The sequence below is a fragment of the Stenella coeruleoalba genome, assembly GCF_951394435.1.
Source record: "Stenella coeruleoalba genome assembly, chromosome: 4".
NCBI classification, from domain to species: Eukaryota; Metazoa; Chordata; class Mammalia; order Artiodactyla; family Delphinidae; genus Stenella; species Stenella coeruleoalba.
This window is the reverse complement of record NC_137149.1, coordinates 2,380,807-2,398,540: the sequence shown is the minus strand read 5'-3', so window position 1 is coordinate 2,398,540 and position 17,734 is coordinate 2,380,807. Positions and strand designations below refer to the sequence as shown.

At 68.3% G+C, this 17,734-nt stretch overlaps 2 protein-coding genes across 3 annotated transcripts in view; both read right to left on the bottom strand.

Moving 5' to 3' along the window:
* Window positions 1-1,190: 1,190 nt before the first annotated feature.
* On the bottom strand, window positions 1,191-9,638 carry HGFAC (HGF activator). Its single transcript, XM_079920629.1, is given in 15 exon segments — window positions 1,191-2,042; window positions 2,913-3,061; window positions 3,163-3,303; window positions 3,681-3,820; window positions 5,396-5,660; window positions 6,394-6,479; window positions 6,724-6,898; window positions 6,975-7,089; window positions 7,092-7,139; window positions 7,141-7,355; window positions 7,435-7,557; window positions 8,189-8,268; window positions 8,496-8,592; window positions 8,739-8,958; window positions 9,516-9,638. Coding segments are annotated over 15 exon segments (2,145 nt in total). The 5' UTR covers window positions 9,624-9,638; the 3' UTR covers window positions 1,191-1,859.
* A 1,831-nt stretch (window positions 9,639-11,469) lies between these two features.
* Window positions 11,470-17,734, bottom strand: part of RGS12 (regulator of G protein signaling 12) — a 118,826-nt gene continuing 112,561 nt past the window's right edge. For both annotated transcript variants that reach the window (XM_079921064.1, XM_079921065.1), the window contains exon 19: window positions 11,470-12,040. In XM_079921064.1, coding sequence (XP_079777190.1) covers window positions 11,814-12,040 — 227 coding nt within the window. In that variant the 3' untranslated portion in view covers window positions 11,470-11,813. The remainder of the gene's footprint in view (window positions 12,041-17,734) is intronic.

Here is a 17,734-nt window from a genome sequence, read left to right as displayed (position 1 = left end):
ATTTGGGGCGATGGGCACACACACTGCTGTCCTCCCAGTGCCCGTCTCTCTTCCTCCGGCTTTGCTGGGGGCAGTGCATGTCCCTGGTGATTTGTCTGGTCCTGTCATGACAACCCTGTTCCCTGCCCTCCCGGCTTCCTCTGCAGCTGGGTGTGGCCAGGGGACCCCATTCAGGCAACGGTCAGGCCTCTCGGGGCTCCAAAGGCTGAGTGAAGGGGGAGGGGCGGTGCAGGAGGGAATGTTCTAGGCAGCAGTGGGAGCACCGCCAGCAAGGGCCCTGGTCAGTTCCACGAACACAAGGAGGCCCGAGTGGTCAGAGTGCAGTTGTGGGGCAGAAGAGGGGCTGGAGGCAGGTGGAGTCAGATCACACAGAGACTGGGGGTAGGCTCCCAGATGGGAGGGGTGACATGGAGGAAGCCCTGGCGTGTCACCCGGGACAGGCGGCGAGACCCGATCCAGGTGGAGCTGTGGAGATGACAGCAGAGGGGAGTAGGACTGTGGGGAGAAGGACCCCACCCTCTGGGCTGCTCTGGGCAGGGGCCCCATGCCCAGAGCAGGATGGGTGGGGCTGGGGCTGGATGCGCTGAATGCCACCCTCTTCCTGAGCCTCCCTGAGACCAGGGGTCCCAGCGCCGGGCACCGCTCTGACCCACCCCCATACACCCAGGCCTCTTCTCCTGACCACAAATGTCATCACATCCCCACCCTGCTGTCCCATCAGGGACACTTGGGACACCCCCAGCACCTCACTACAGCCCCCCCACACACACACAATCCCACCCTCTTTGGCCTCAGCCACACTTCCTTACTTTGATTCAAATAAGCCACTACCAGGGGCTTCCCCGGTGGCGCAGTGGTTAAGAGTCCACCTGCCAATTCAGGGGACACGCGTTCGAGCCCTGGTCCGGGAAGATCCCACATGCCGCGGAGCAACGAAGCCCATGCGCCACAACTACTGAGCCTGCGCTCTAGAGCCTGCGAGCCACAGCTACTGAGCCCGCGTGCTGCAACTACTGAAGCCCGCGCGCCTAGAGCCCATGCTCCGCGACAAAGAGCAGCGCCTACTCGCTGCAACCAGAGGAAGCCCACGCGCAGCAACGGAGACTCAACACAGCCAATAAATACATAAATAAACAAATAAACAAATTTATAAAAATAAATAAATAAATAAGCCACCATCAGCCTCCTGTCTCAGGACCTTTGCATGTGCTGCTTCCTCTGGCCCAGGATTCTGGGCCCTTTGGGCATCTCAGATCCCGTGCCCACAGTGTCTTGCCTGGCTGGTGCAACCCACTACCCTCCACTCACCCTGGCATCGGGGCTCCTCCCTTCCCCTGGCTTCCTTCAGAGGAAGTCTCCAGTTCTCCCCACCTAGAAAACACGGCTGAGGGAGAGTTGCAGTCCGGCGGGCTGCCTCCTTGAAGCAAAATGATAGCCAGGGGTTTTCCCAAATAACCTGTCTTAAGTTCTAGCGTCCGCTGCCGTGGGACAGCCCAAGGCGCCCGGACCCAAGCCCCACTTGCCTGGGGGAGGGTCTGAGCGGGGTCTGGCTGGGCACAGCTCCTGCTCTGGAGAAGGTCTCGTCTGGATCCCCGTCCTGACTGCCCAGGCCGTGGGGCCAGACCCTCCCTGTGGGGTCACAGGCTCCCTTCTCCTCTGAGCAGCTGGGGTGTTGGCTTGGGGGCCCCAGCCCTGAAGCCACAGCATCCACAAAGCTGGGTCGGGGGTCACGGCCTGGGGGCGGGGAAGGCTGAGCTGGCGGCAGCGGGACAGGCAGTGTGGGCCGGGGTCTTTTTGGAAACACGTTTATTGCCAGTGAGGAGGGAACGGCAGGAGGCACGATGTCCCCAGGGGTGGTCTCAGGAGGGATTCACGGGCCGCTTGGGGGGCCGGATCCGGTCGCTGATCCAGTCCACGTAACGGGTCACGCGGGTGTAGACGCCGGGCTTGTTGAACTGCCCGCAGCCGTCACCCCAGCTGATGATGCCGTACAGGTAGGCCACGCCGTTCTTCTCGCAGGCCAGGGGCCCGCCTGAGTCCCCCTGCGCAGAGCGGCCGGTCAGAGCCTGGGGCCCGGCTCAGGAGGCTCACGGCTCAGCTCCTCGACACCCATGAAACAGTCCACCACCCCCTCACCCCAGGCTCCCTCGCCCCAACCCGGAACATGCCTCCAGAGGGGTCAACCCTCGAGGTGGGCTTACCGAGAGCTTGGGCACAGATGACATGGGTATTCCAAGTAAGGGGGCTGCCCCCCTTCCCCCAACCGCATAGGCAGGGCACCCTCCCAGTAGTGGGCTGCTGCGGCCCCCTCTCGCCTCCACAACCAGCTGAGCCCTCCTCCATCTGGGTCCCCCCTCCGCCCACCACGTGCACCAGGCGGCCCCGCGCTCCAGCAGACCTGGCAAACCCCTATTCACCCCCTGGGACAAGTGCCAGCGCCCCTTCCTCCATGAAGCCACCCCTGACTTCCCCCAGGGCGCTTGCTGTACCACGTGGTTGAGTGCCGAGCCCCCCCCCCTTTGCCACCTGTGAGTTGTGTGACCTGGGAAGAGTGAGCAGACCTCTCTGGGCCTCAGTCTCCCCACCTATAAAAGTGGGGAGTAAAGCAGCTTCTCTGACTCAGCACTGATGTGCAGACCCGAGGAGCCCTTGAGAAACGGGACACTGGGATCGGCCGATCGCTCGAGCCCATTTGGGAGGACTCTGGGTGAAAAGGGGTTTGGCCTTCGACGTCACGTGGCCAGCCCTGCCCTTGGCTGGACAGCTGGCCCGAGCCTGGGCTTTGGGAGCCGGCCTCTCCCGGGCCTCAATCCCCGCCCCCTGTGAGCAGGGACCCCACTCCTGGCCCCCGGGCCTCCAGCAATAGTGAGCGCCCATCTGGGGGTGCTCCCGGGGCGGCCGTCCCGGCTCACCTGGCAGGCGTCAGACCTGCAGTCGAAGTAGCCGGCGCAGAGCATGTTGGGGCTGACGTCGGCCCCGTACACCTCCGGGCTGCTGCATTTGTGGTCGGCGACCAGGGGGACCAGGGCCTCCCGCAGCAAGCTGGAGTAGCCACTCACATCTGACGGCCGACAGGGGGCACTCAGCCTGGGCGAGGCTTGCGGGGCTGGGCCGCTGCTCCCGGGGGGCACGACGCTGGCCCCTCGCGCCCACCCCACTCACTCTCATCCTGGTGGCCCCAGCCCGCTATCTGGCACTTGTGCCCAGCCGGGAAGGTGCTGCCGGGCTCAGGCAGGCAGATGGGCTGGACGAACTGGGAGCGGACAGCACAGCGCTCCCCCTTCTTCTCCAGCCGGATCAGAACTGGACGGGAGAGAGGCAGGGGGTCAGCCTGCAGCATGGGGGCCCACGATGGGCCGAAGGTGGCTGCTGGGTCACACGGGGTCCAGCCCCACCGGGCAGAGGGGCTGCGGCCTGGGAGGCCCAGGAGGCGACAGGAGGGCCAGCAAGGCTGGCCAGCCAGGGTTTCCTCCAGCCGCACCGAGGCCACTCGGCCACACCAGCTGCTCTCGCTGCCCTCCCCCCGCCCTTCCCCGCTCTGTCTCTCCTTCCCCTCCCCCTCCCTCCCACCCATCCCCTGAGTGTCTGAGGACCCTCCCCTGCCTGGCACCCACTTCCAGCCTCTCCTGGCTCTGGCCCTGGGTGTGCACAGAGCACACAGCACCGGTCCCGAGCCTCACCGAGGTCATGGTCACTGGGGTTGAACACCGAGTACAAGGGGTACGGGATGTACTTCTCTATGCCGAACGTCTGCGTCACGGCCGTCGTGCGGTTGAAGAAGTGTTGGCCGAGCACCACAGAGACACTTTCCCTGGGGGGGCTGTGCAGTGGGAGCTGGTGGCAGCATGACTCTCGGGCCCCTGAGGTCAGCTCGCCCCCTACCCACGGGGACAGAGCATCCGGTAGACGATCCCAGGAGGGTGACGCTGTGCAGGGCCCCCGCCCCCACCAGGCCCTGGGAGAGACCTGAGCAGGGGCTGGGGTGTGGGCCGTAGTGCAGTAGGGAGTGGGGAGCTAGGGCCACAGCCCCCGTCCTGGCAGCACCGCCTCTGAGGCAGCGGCATGAATGACCCTGGGGTGCCTTGTGCAGGTCTAGGTGGGGTCTGCGCTGACATGCACCCACGTTGCTGCGGATCCCAGCTCTGGGCACCGGTTCTGCCCCACGCCCCTGCTACAGGGGCAGGCCTCCTGTGAAGTCACCCGTGGGCCCAGGAGCCTGAGTACTCCCCTCACCCCCCGCACCTGCGCACGAATGCCCTGTCCCACCCACCTCCTCCAGCCCTGCTTGGCCCAGGCCGGGGACCAGGGTGCTGGGGTCCAGCCCACAGGGGACGGGCCCCTCCATCCAGCTTGGCCCTCCCCAGCCCCTCCCTGGACGTGAGCAGAGGATGCCTGCTCCCCTTCTCCAGCCTCTTAACCACCCCCATCCCATCCATACTGGGGAGGCCTCAGGGGTCCTGTTTCACAGGTCGCACAGCGGTCAGCACAGGGCAGGACGTATGCCCACTGCCCCCCACCCCTACGCTGTAGTCCCTGGGGTGACTGATGGGGACTCACCGTCGGACTCTCACGCTGCCAAGCCCCCAGCCCCCGCTCACGTCCCACTCCCTGGGATGCCACTGTCAGGCCCGTTCCCTCCCACCGAACCCTCCCTCAGAGAGAGCCCCCCACTCCCCACGGCAGAGCCTTGTTCTCGTCACAGCCGTGAGGAGCGGGGGACGGGTTGGCCTTTCTTGCCCTGAGCTCGCTGTCCCCCACCCTGGGGTGTGGTAGTGGGCCTCGCACCCCTGACCCTTCCCCCAGCCGCCAGCCCCAGCCGGCCCTCCGCTCCGGTAGCCCGCCGAGTGGGCGGGGCCTCGGGCTCCCTGCGCCCCACGGTGCCACCAGCTCGGTCTGGGCCGGGGGAGCGAGGCCGGAAGGGGCGGGCCCTGCGAGGCACGGGCCACACCCACCACCCTGCCGCGCACGCGCTGGCCGCCCCGCCCCGCCCCTCCCTGAGCGGGGAGACCTGGAGCTCCCGGGGCGAGGACCAGGGCTGCGCGGCCACACGGGCAGGGACAGGGACAGGGACAGCACCCCGGGGCAGGAATGGGGCGGGTCTCGGCAGTCTCCATGCCCAGCACTGGGCTGAGCGCTGAGTCCCACCTCAGTCAGAGGGGCAACGGGGAACGGAGGGACCAAAGGACGGGGTTTACACGGGTAGGTGGCGGAACGTGGGGACACATGGGTGATGGTTAGGACAGGCGGGTGGGTGCGTAGATGGGTAGCGGGTAGAGAGTGGATGATGGGTGTATGGCCGGGTGGGGGAGCGGAGGCCTAGATAGCGGTGGGTGGAGAGGTGGATGGCTTGAGGGATGGCGCAGGGGTCGTGGACACTGGGGCCAGAACCGCTCACCTGTTGGAGAAGCAGTGGGCGGCAGACACCACCCAGCAGGTATGGACAAGGCTCCCGGCACAGAAGCTGTTCCCGATGTAGATGGCGGCCAGCCAGGGGTGGGAGCCGGGCAGCGAGGACGAGCCACCGATGATGCGTGGCCGTAGGAAGCTCCTCTTCTTGTGCCTCTTGCCACAGGTCTGGCGTCCGGCTGGTCCAGCTGCCGCGGGCCCAGGCAGGCTCAGCAGGGCCTCGGTGGGCGGGGGCTGGATTCTGGCAAGGGATCCTGGGAACACAGGTTACCCGCTCACACACCCCGGGTCCCTTCTGCACACCCCAGGCCAGAGAGGGTACTGGCTGCGTCCACCATCCTCAGGTCCCCCGTGGTTCACCTGCCTCCTGACCCAGCCTAGGCAGTTCGTCTGAAAGAGGGTCCCCAGCTCTGCCCCTGTGGGCACATGACTTACTCTGAGCCTCAGTTTCCTCATCTGCAGGATGGTGAGAACCGCACCCAGTCACAAGGCTTTGTGGGAACCAGGGTGGCCTGGCACACCTGGCAGGTATTCGTGTCCTTCCCAGCAGCCTGGGACCCCAGAGCCAACTCGGGATGGTAGAGAGGCCTGGAGCACGGGGCCAGGGGGCGGGCTGGCCTCATGGAGCAGCCCACTGCCAGGGTCTGACTCCAGGGTACTCACATTATCCACGTGCACCCACACTTCCCTGTCTCTGGGGACCGTCCTGGCACAGTGCAGCCCGGCTGGACCACCCAGAGGACCCGGTGACCAGCTCGCCTGCTCTGACCTCTGGTGTCAACCCACTGCGTGGCCTTGGACCAGCCCTGCTCTGGTGAGCCTCAGTTTCCCCATCTCTCCGATGGGGCCGTGGTCCTCCGGAGGGAGGAGGCCTGGCATGCGGGTGGAGTGGGTTGGGCCACGGCGAAACCACGGTGATCTCAGCGGGGGCGGGGCCAGTGCTGCCCCCACCCTGCTGCTTCCCACCCAGCCACTAGCTGCGCGCACCGCAGGCTGCCAGGCGGCAGTACTCCCAGGAGAGCGCGCTGTCCTTCACCACGTAGCACCAGGGCTTCTCGTCCTTGTCCGGGTTCCTGGGGTGCAGGGAGAAGCAGGTGGGCAGGGGAGTCAGTCACGGCTCCTCAGTGACGGATGGGAGGAGAGAGCTGGGGACCCCTAGCTGGGTGCGGCTCCTGGCACTCTGCCCACCCGCACCCCACAGCCTTTGGCCCCTTCTGCAGGTGGTTCCGATCCCTGGCCCTGGGCTCCTCTCGCCACAAAGCCTCTCAAGCCGAGGGGTCAGGACCCAGGGACAGGCCCCGCCCGCCCGGTGCTGACCGGCAGTAGGCGTGGGGCCCCAGGCCGAGGAGGGCCGCGGCGCCCACAGAGTCCACGTGCAGCTCCTGGTAGAGCAGGTCGGAGTTCCAGGCCAGGCAGCTGAGGCCCGAGGCCGCCGTGCTGGCCACGCCTCGGTACTCGGTGCCACTCCCCACAAAGCAGGACTGGGCCGGCACTGCGGGCGGCACGGTGCGTGGTGAGCCTGGGCCCCAGGACGCGGGGCCACACAGCTCTGAAGTCGAGCGACTCACCAATGTTGCAGAGCCGCCCGGCGTGGTCTGGGGGGCAGGCGCATACAGTGGTCCCGGTGGCCACGATCAGGTGACAGGTGCCCCCATTCAAGCAGGGACTGCTCAGACAAGCTGGGGGGAGGGCTCAGAAGCTGGGCCTCGAGGGGCAGGGGCAGGGCCTGGTTCCCACCCAGTGCCCGTCTCTGGGTGGCCCTGGACGAGCCCCTTCCCTGGGTGGGAGGCCCAGCAATACGGCCCGCCCCCCCGTACCTGTGTGGCGGGTGCCCTGGCACCGGACCTGGCCCCCCGCACACTCGCACTGTTCCACTTGGCCCCGGTGCACGCGGGCCCAGCGATCGCCCACCTCCAGGTACTCGTAGCGGCTCTCGTCAAAGCATTTCCCTGGGGGCAGCACAGTGAGCCGCTGCTCCCCGCGCGTGCGCCTGGCAGCCCCCTGCCCTGCAGCCCCCACCCTGCTCACCCGTGCCGCAGTCCTTGCCAGTGAAGGCCACGGGGCAGGTGCAGTGGTACGACTCGGGGTCCTGGGTGCTGGAGCATGAGCCCCCGTTGAGGCAGGGGCCAGAGGCACATGGGTCCAGGGCAGCTGGGCACACGCAGCAGGGAGGGGTGTGTCTGAGAGCCCGGCCGGGCCTCGTGACTCCCTCCCCACGCCGTGACTCTCGCCACCTTAAAGATGCCCCTCCTGAGTTCCGTGGTGTGTACATGCCCTGGGAGTGAGCGCAGGCCTTCCCCCTCCTCACCACATCCTCTGCCCAGCTCTCAGACCCTGGGCAAGTGGGCCTCTGGCTCTGCATCCAGCACCCTGAAAGCCCGACCCCCATCAGGCAGCGCAGTCCTTTTCCGTGTGCCCTGGGACCCTTGTAAGCGGGGCTGCCAGCACCACACCCTGCGGACCCCTTGGGCCCCCTCCACGTCCAGGGCTGTTCCTGTGCAGCCGCAGGGCCCAGCCTGACCACCAGGGGGCGCTATGACCCCCGGCAATGGCCAAAGCAGTTATGTGGCCCCCCGAGAGGGCAGGACCTGCGGGGCAGGGTGTTCCCCACTCCCCACTCCTGCAGGCCCCGAGGCCTGCAGTGGGATGAACCCCAAAGCCCCCTCCTGCACACCAGGCAGGACCCCAGCCCCAGGTCAGCTCTGACGCCCCTCAAGCTCACCGCCACCACCGGCCCAGCCCCCTCCTAGCTTGCGCTCGGGCCCAGACCCCCGGCACCCACCTGGGCCCTCCCGGGGGGTGGAAGCCTGCACACAGTAGCCCCAGGCCCTGTCCCGGTCATAGTTGTGAGTCGTGGCACACCTGGGGGTGACGCATGCGGTGACGTGGGGGTCCCAGGCCAGAGACCCGCCCACCGTAACGCCAACTCACGCAGGGACCCACGCTGACCACTCTGGGGCTTTCTCCCACGCACTCCCTCATTCATTCATTCACTACATCTGCTGTGTGCCAGGCTCAGTGTGGAGTACGGAGGGCAGGGAGCGGAAGCGTCTCCAGGGCGGGCACGGGGCACGGGGACTGGGACCCACCACTTCCTGTGGGCGCTTCCCTCTGTAGTGCAGGAGTGGACCATGCGGCCGCCGTAGCGGAAGGGGAACCTGCAGGGCTGCCCGGCCTCGGTGAGCACTGCTGGAGGAGACACGGGGGTCAAGGGCTCCGCGCTGGTCACCTCCCACCCCCATCACATACCCCACTCCCTAAGTGCTGCTGTGTTCCTCCAGACCCCCCATCTAGGTGTAGCCTGCCACCTCCAAGAAGCCTTCCTGACCCACCTGTGCCCCCAGGGCTGCTATTGGAGGGGGCTGCCCTGGGCAGGTGGGTAAGCCCTCCTCCATGGGGTCCCTCTGCCCTGGGTGCTGTCGCTGTGGCTGGGGTCCTGGGGGTCACCGAGGTTACGGGGATCGCGGGGGTCCTGGGGGTCACCGAGGTCACGGGGATCGCGGGAGTCCCAGGGGTCACTGTGGCGTTACATTCTGGGGGTTCCGTTGGGTTCTAGGAAGAGCCGAGAGGCCTGTGATGGGGTCGGTGTGGGATGGACCCCGCTCACACTCAGGCCCTGACTCAGTTTCCATATTGGGGCCCTGAGGTCTTGGCGTAGGGACCAGGGGACACTGGCTCTCCCACGGCCTCAGCTGGACCCTGTCCCCTCCCCTCCCACCGAGTCCAAGGAGTCAGGCTGAGCTGGCTCAGGGTCTGCCGGGCTGGCACCACTGCCCTCCAGGCTCGAACCCTGGGGGTCTGTTCTGGGGGACAGACGAGAGCAGCTGCGAGGCCTTCAGCGGCCCCCCCCGCCCCCACCTCAAACACGTGGACCCAGCAGAGGCCCAGAGAGGCGAACAGTCTCCATGCCCCTGGGTGGGGGCCAGCAGGTTGGATCCCCAGGCCCCCCGTCCCCCAGGCCAGCCCAGCACGCCCACCTCACCCCCGGAAGGCTGGCCGTCGCCATGCTGGGCCCTTCACCCACCCCACACCCTGCCCTGGCCTCAGCCCCAGGACCCAGAGTGGGCACGGAGAGCCCATGATCACAGTGCAGTGGGGTCAGTGCTCACCCTGCCAGCCTGGGGCTGAGCCCCTCGAGGCACCAGCAGCAGCAGCAGCAGGAGCAGGGACAGCCCAAGTGGGGGGCAGGGGCTGGGGACCCAGGCCCAGCGCCCCATGGCTCCTCCTGGGCTGGCGTGAGGAGCAGCAGGAGGCGGGAGCAGAGTGGCCAGGGCAGGTGGGGGTCAGGGCCGCCTGGAAATGATTAACCCTGGCTGCCTCCCGTGCCAGGCCCACACGTTCCCCATGTCTGCTGCCCAACTCACCCTGCCTGAGCCAGCCGGCCCCTCTGGCCTCAGCCATGCTGGTCCTGGACCTGACAATGTCCTCGAGTCTCAGCTACGACACCTCCTCCAGGAAGTCTTCCAGGATGACACGGCAGGAAGGGGCCTGGACCCCCACAGCCCCAGCTTCCGGTCCCTACCTGGCCACAGGGTTGGCCACTGTCTATTTGTGAGCTATACTAACCAGAGCACCTACCCATGCTGAGCCCTTTTGAGGGCCCAGGCCTGGAGCATGGGATGTGGCCCCTGGCCAGCAAGAGGCCAGGCACAGAGAGGAGAGTGTGTGCACCACTGCACACAATGCCCCCTGGGACAGGGACCTCTGCCACCCTCTCTACAGCACTTCTGCCTGTGGCTCCCAGGACGAGCCTGGGGTGGGGCCTCCGGGGGGAGGGGGAGTGGAGCGGAGGAGGTGGGCAATACCAGAGCCCCTTCCTGCTGTCCTAGCTCCCCGCCCCCACTGCTCCTGGACCCGCTGGGGCACCCCCTCAGGAAGCCCTCTCGCCCCTGGGCTTCCCCTCGTAGCCGGGACCACCCGTGCCATCCCGCCTCTGTCCTGGGCTGCCCTCCTTCCCATCCCAAGCCCCGGCCAGGCACCAGGGCCACAGAGACCTGGCTTGGAGTCCTGCCCAGGTCTGTGAACGGACGCTGGGGTGTCGCCCCCCAGACACGGCCACAGTTGCCGCCCCAGCTGGCCCCTGGTTCGTGACTGCAGCTGCAGGCAGAGCTGCCGCGGGAACCTCTTCTGCAATTTGAGGGGCCGCGGAGGCGGCGGGGGTGGTGGTGGTGGGTGGCCCGGTCCCCATGAGTCAGCTCAGCTGCCTGCATGGGGCGGAGAGAAGGGCTGGCCTGGGGATGGGCCTGGCGCTGCAGCTGTCTCACTGTGCACCCCCAAATCGCACTCTCTCTGGGCCCCCGTTTTCCCCTCTGTGCAGACGGAGCGAGAGCAGAAACCGAGTGGGTACCCAGCTTGGCACGCGGTGGGTGCCGGGCCCTCTCTTCCACGCGGGCACCCCCAGCTCAGAGCACAGCTCCCTGGGAGGACCCAGAGCAGCCCAGCGGCCAGGGCGCGCTCAGGCCTAGGGCCCTTCTGACAAACCTGACATGCATCTCGGAGGAGGGAGGGGTGCCGGGGGCCCCTCAGCTGCTCAGCGCCGGGGTTCCGCCGAGGCACCTGGGCTGATGGTGCCGTCTCTATCTGCCCTGCCCACCCAGCGTCACACGGCAGTCCTGCCCACTGGCCTGGCCTGCTACCCCGTCCCCTCCCGGCTCGCTCAAGCCTCAGGACCCCTGCACAGGCTGACACTCTTTCCCAGGCCTTCTGGGCAGGGCAGTCAGGCTTCCCCTAAGGTGGTCCCTCCAGAGACAGGCCCTGCCAGACCACCTCCCTAAATGAGGCCAAGGGCGGGGGATTGGGTCAGAGTGGCCTGAAGGGTCCCCAGGCCAAGCTCTGCCCCCACCGGCGGCCACCCCAAGAGGAGACCCTGCACCGAGCTGCACGAGGCGCTGTGACGTGGACAAGACCAGGGCCCTGGACGGGGCAGGACCACGTCCCACTGCCCACAGGCTAAGCCTCGTGCCCCGCGAGGCCAGCCTTATTTCCCTGCTCACCTCCGACCTCACCCCCGAGAGCCGGTTCTCCCCAGCCCCCTGCCGATACACGCACAGGGCCACGGGAACAACGGCTCCCTGAGGGCAGGGTCCAGGCCCCAGGACCAGGCACGAGGCCGACGATCTGGTCCTCAAAGACGCTTTATTGCGGGAAGGCTGGACGCCGAGAGGGAGCTGGGGCGGGGGCCAGGGAGCCCTGAGCCAACGCTGGCGAGTGTCCGGTGCCAGGACCCTCCCCGCCCTCTGCTGGTTCGGCCCCCAGGGGTGGCTGAGGAGGCCCGTCCGAGGCCCTCGAGATAGGCTCAGAGGCTCCCTCGGGATCTCTGCTCTCCACGTGTGTGTCCAGGCAGGCGGCTGGGACGCCGGGACGGGAGGGAGGGCCGGCCAGCTGGGTCGGGTGCGCGGGCGGCAGCCTCAGACGAAGGTGGCGTGGTGTGGGCCGGCCTTGGGCTTGGCAGGTCCCCCCAGGACGGGGCTCAGGCCGGGGCGGTCTGATGTCAGCGTCCCGCCGGCCCGTGACCTCCGGGGGCCCGTCCACACCCCCGGGATGCTGCTGCCCGGCCCAGGCGCTGAGCCAGCCACACGGTCCACGTCGACGATCGTGCTGACTGGGAGGCCTCGGCTGCCTCGGGCCCCACCTCCTGCCGCGGGGAGAAGAGAGAGTCTGTCACCCGTCTGCCCACCCTGGGCTGGAGACCCCACCCCACCCTCCTGGCACAGATGGTGGCAACGGGCTCCTGAGACCCCCACGTGCATCCCAGGGACAGGCGACTTCTGACCTGGGGCCCCCAGGCCTGGCGCAGGGAGCCCTCTGCAGTGGGGAGGGTCCCAGGCCGAGGGAGCTGCAGGCTGCAGGGAAGCAAGCTGGGGGAGGGGGTCTGGGGGCGCAGGGCCCAGGTTCCGTGTGGTGGGACCGGCGCGGCCCCTCATCTGTCACGGGTATACCCTGCACCCTGTCCTCACCCGGCGCAGCCAGGACAGTGGGGACGGCCCACCCACTAGGGTGCTGTCCGCCCAGCTGGGGCCCCCTCTGGGGAGAAGCCCGGCACCCGAGCCCCTGCAGCTCCCCACTGACGCCCTGGGGGCATCAGGGGCACCCGCCCCCAGACGACACCGCGCTGCCCCTCGCCAGGGTGGGAGGGGGGAGGGGTGCGTGGCTGTGTGTGGGTTTGCGTCACGGGAAGGAGCACGTGGTGCCCCTCGCTGGGCGCTGAGATGGCGGAGGAGCTGGGGCGGGGGGGGGGCGGTCCCAGGGCCCCTCAGCGGGATGCAGCCGCCCCTGGGGTGGGGGGTGGCCGAGGAGGGCCACATGGGGGACGGTCTCGTGGGAAACCTCCCAGCCACCTCCGCTGCGCCTCTCAGACACCCCCACAGCCCGTCCCGCACCCCACTGCGGCTCAGGTTCAGGGCCGGGCCTCCACTCCTCCTCGGGGGGCTGTCCGCAGCCAAGGGGCCGTCAGGGAGGGGCTCCAGGGGGAGGCATGCTGCTGGGCTGAGGGAGGACCAAGCACTGGGTGTGGGTTGCCCCAGACGGGGCTGGACCCTCAGGGCACTCTGGGTCTCCATCCACAGAGCTCACTGCCCGGCGTCTCTGAGGGCTGCGGCTCCCAGTGGGGCAGGGGCCTGAGCCCCACCGCCGATGCCCCCCAGGGCCCTCGCGACCTGGCCACGCAGTTGTCCACCTGCCCGTCGACCCGGGCCTACCTCTTCAGCCACACAAACTCTGAGTCCTTCACGCTCTCCTACCCCATCAGCAACACCCCAAGCCGGGTGCCCCTTCCTCCACCCTACCCTGCCGCCTGCCCCCTTCCAGGCTGCTCAGTGGTCAGCCAGGCCTCTGTCTTCAAGTCCCCACCTAGGCCCCAGGAGTTCCAGGCTGCCTGACACCGCCTTGGAAGCTTTTCGATCCCAGGCTGGGCAGCCACACCTCCCTGCCAACCACCCCAGCAGGCTGTCACTGCGCTGTCACCCTGGCTGGCCCCGGGGGTGCGCCCTGGGGGACAGAGGTGCAGTCCCCAGGAACCAGGTCGCTGCGGGCAGGGCACAGGGCGCTCAGCAGGCGCCCTCAGCCTCGGCTCCCTCCACCGAGCCCCCCCAGGCAGAGCCCCAGGCCCTGGCGTGGCCAGGTGTAGCGGGGAGGCTAGCATGCCTGTGGGGTGCTCTCAGTGAGCCTGGGAGCCAGGGACCCTCAGGTGCCTGGGGTGCAGGGGGAGCCCCAGCCCCAGGTTCCCAGTGGACAGGCTGGAGGAGTCCAGGCGCAGGGACACAGGGTCCTGCTCTGGTGACCGCCCCTCCCGGGCCTTGCCGGTGGAGGTGAAGACTTTGCTCCCTGCGTGGGTCCGAGGCCTACGTGCGGGAGTGGGGACGGCCGTGGGGGTCAGGAGCCTCGCCTCCCCTTGCAGGAGCTGCTCTGTGGCCCCCAGAACCCCCGGGGCAGGTCCGAGCCTGTGAGAGGGCCTTGCGTCCTCTCTGATCTAACAGAGGCAGCAGAAGGAGCCTTTCCTGGGGCCTGTGGGACCCACCCCTCCCCTGCTTGCTGGCGGCTTCCCAGGGCCAGCAGATGATGGGGTGGGGCTGGTCTGCGCTTGGATGGGGGCTGTGCAGAGAGGCAGGGCTTTGCTCCCCAACCGTTTGTCCCCATCTGGGGCATTTGTCTGGAGCATTAAGAGGCCCGTGACCCCACGCAGGTTGAGGGGCATGGCCCTTTCCTGTCCAGCCCCGTTTGGACCCCCCAGGGGGACAGAGGCCGGCGAGGGGGAGGGGCCTCAGCCACGGCCTCTCTGATGCCTGGGAAGCTCGGGTGTGCTCAGGATGCGGAGGGCCGCCTGCCTCTGTGGACGGGAAGCTCGTCCCCGGGCCAGGGACGGGCGTGTCACAGGGAGGGGTGGCTGCAGTCCAGGCCCTTCCTGCCTGCCCGCCCAGACTCGCTCTCCTGAGGAAGTGGCAGCCCCAGGCCTGTGACTCAGTGTCACAGTGCCCACGGCGGGTGGGCGTCACCCGTCTGCGTCACGGGCATCACGGCCTCCGTGCCAGGGCCTGCCCGGGGTGGCTGCCCTCCCAGCTTCCCGAGGCTCCCCTTGGCTCTCCTGGCGGGGGCAGCAGCGTGGGGGACCCTGCAGGGCTCAGGGGCCACCGCTTCCGAAGGGAGCCGGGTCTGCCCTGTTCATGAGGGTCGCCCCCTGGGCCTCTGTCCCACGTCCCTCGGACACGCGCACGCGGGGCCGGAGCCAGCGCCGCATCCCCCGCCCCTCAGGCTGCCCTGCTGACCCCTCATCTCCCCAGGGACCACGGGCCCTGCCCCCCGGCTGATTCCGACTCTGCACAGTCAGGCCCTCCCGCCGGGCGCCCTGCTGGAGCCCAAGAGCCCCTCCCGAGAGCCCACCTATCAGCCCCTTGCCAGCGGCCAGGTCTGCTCTGGCCCTCAAGGCTCCACATCGGGAGAAGGTGCAGGCCGAGTCAGGACCCTCCTCCTGGGGCCGGCGGGTGCAGGGCTGCACGGGTGGAGCCAGGGCGGTGGGTGCAGCCTGACCCCTTGGCCATCTCCAGTTCTCCCTGGGTGCTGAATCAAAGCTCCTCATTCAGCAGATCTGTACTAAGCATCTACTGGGTGCCAGGACTCCCGCTCACGGCAGCACAGGGTAAAAGGGGGGGACGGTGACCGGGCAGTCACGGGGCCATACCGAGTGCAGGCGTGCAGACGGGCGGAGCCTGGGGAGGGGACGTGGGCAGCGGCTGCAGCAGTGCCGGCCCCAGGTCAGGGTGTGGGAGGTCACGCTGCCAGCCACTGGCGGCCCGGGGCTTCCACTCTGAGAGACCCAGGGGCCGGGTGGAGCAGACCAGCCGCAGGGCACATGGGGGAGACGTACGGAGAAGGGGACACGAGGAGGATGGACGCGCGAGGGGAGACCCGGGGCCGTCGGCCTGAGCAGCCAGGAGGATGCAGCTGTCGCAACCCGTGCTGGGGTCTGGGGAGGGGTGCTGGGCCAGCTGGGTCAGCCCTGGGAAGCCCGTGGAGGCCTGTGGAGCGGGCCGGGTGCAGGCAGAAGCCCCCAGACATCTAGCAGGACTCAGGTCCATTCTAGCCAGGGCAAGGCCGGAGCGCCAGAACACGCTCCGCTGGAAGGGGGGTTCCGGAGAGAGCCCTGGCAGAGGGCTGCCTTCGCCGGGACCCCCGGCACCAACGTGACCCCGAGAAGGCCAGGCGGCCCCCCACATGCACATCACGGTTTGCGCTGGGGAGGCTAGCCCATCCTCCTGGAAGGCAGGTGTGCGCGGTGGAGGTGTCCCCCGGCTGCCCAGACAGAAGGGCCAGGGCTCTGCTGGAGAGAGGGGACATCTGAAGGGACAAGTGCAAACTTGGCAGTGGTGGGGCGGCGGTGCAGGTTCAAGAGCCTGGGGCCTGGGCTGGGGAGATCCGCACGGCTGTCCCGGGAGGCCCTGACGCCCCAGGGGATGGGCAGCTGGATCCCCACTGTGGCTGCTGTCCCGTGCACAGCTGCACTTCCCCTACTGTCCCCAGCCCAGGGCTTCCGCCTCACCTGGGACTGAGCAGGTGTGACACGCCGAGACTGGCTGGGGGTCCAGGCTGGGGGTGGAGGGGGGGTGGCTGACCACTGAACAGCCAGGTGCAGAGGGGCTCCTGGGACTCACGGCCAAAGCAAGGTCACGTGGTCTGGCTGCCTTCACTGCCAAGGTGAATGGTGTGGCCCTTATCTGGGCTTGTGGCCTCTGGTTAATGCTCCAGCCCCGTTCCCATGTAAACCAACTTACTAGGCTACAGCGACCCCTGGCAAGCGGGACAGCTCCACGCACCTGCTAGGAAGCGAGCTGAGGGCTCCTGACCCCACTCTGGTAACTGGACGTGCCTCTGGGGACCCTGGACACTGTGGCATGAGGCCCCCAAGTCAGGCGACTTCTGCCCCGTCCAGTGAGCAGCATCATCTCTTTGCGCTGAGGCCCCGGGACCCCGGGCCAGGACTGGTGGCGAGGACTCCTAGGGAGGGGCGGGTGGCCCTGCCGGCAGCCGCGTTCCTGCAGGAGGGGGACGGGAGAGGCCCGGCCAGGACCCTGACCCGGGCGTCCAACACCAGCACGGCCAGGCGGCAGCGGGAGGGAGGGAAGCCTGCCCAGTGCCTGGCGGAGGGGCTGCGGTCACCCACTGGACAGAGCGAGGGCCGGCGAGGGAGGGCCCGGGAAGGGCACCAGACACCTCCTGGGACAGCAGGTCCCACAAGGTCAAGCCCTGCACCTGGGGTTCCCGTGTCCATCTGAGTGCTCAGCCGGGGGCCAAGGTGAGGACCCACCCAGCCCAAGGACATCTGGGGGCCAGGGGAGGGGGATTGCTGGGCCGGGGCCACCCACCCACCCGCCCATCTGCCAGTCAGCCCTGAAGACAGCTCCTCTCTCTCCCTGGGAAGAAGGTGCCCTTTGGGGGCGACTCCCACGCCCTCTTCACGTCTGCCTATGTGGATGCGGGGTCTTCGCCTGCTGGGTGAGCGAGCCCTGAGGCTGGCTCTGCCCTCTGCAGGGCCGTGGACGCCGACCTCGGAACCTGACGCTCGCGCTGCTGGGACAGAGGACTCACACCGCCACCCAGCTGGTCCTCCCCGGGACGGGAAATGCCCACCAACGCCCACCAATGCCCAGAGTTTTGCTGGAAACCAAACAGCTAACAGTGGGGAAGGTGGCCCGGATTAGGACCAAATCCACGGCAGGCTACACTGGAAGGCTGCGTCCCGCAGCGGAGGCTCCGTGCCTGGGCCACACGGCCGTTCAAAGACCTCCATCCCTCGGCCGCGTCGGGCACTCACAGGCCTCCCCGTACAAGGGTGCTGGGGACCAAGGGCCAGGGTGCAGGCGCAGCACGGCTCTGAGGGGACCCTCCGCACATGGGGACATGTTGCGGGCAGCCCCCGACCTGCCCCAGGCTGCACGGCCCAGACGTGGCCCCGGCTCCCCGCCCCAGGGTCCCGCAGCATCAGCACGCTGTGTCTCTCGCCCTGAACGGAGGGGCCACGGCGGCCACCACCTAGGAAACAGCTCACGGCAGCTAGAATCAGCAGGAGGTGTGGATGAGACCTGCCCTCTGGGCCCCGAGGATACAGCTCAGTGCCGGGTCCAGACGCGCGCTGGCCCAAGGGTGTCTGCGGCGCCCTACGCTGGCGGGGGAACCTCGGGTCCGGGTCCGCGTCTCAAAGGTGGACGCAAGGTTCACAGGACGAGCAGAGGATCCGTCCGGCGAGCCCAAGGTGGAGGCCGTCCCACCGAGGGCCTCGCAGGGCGAACGGGCACCGCACAGGAGGAGCGGAGGCCCTTCCCAGCTCCAGGAGGCCGCG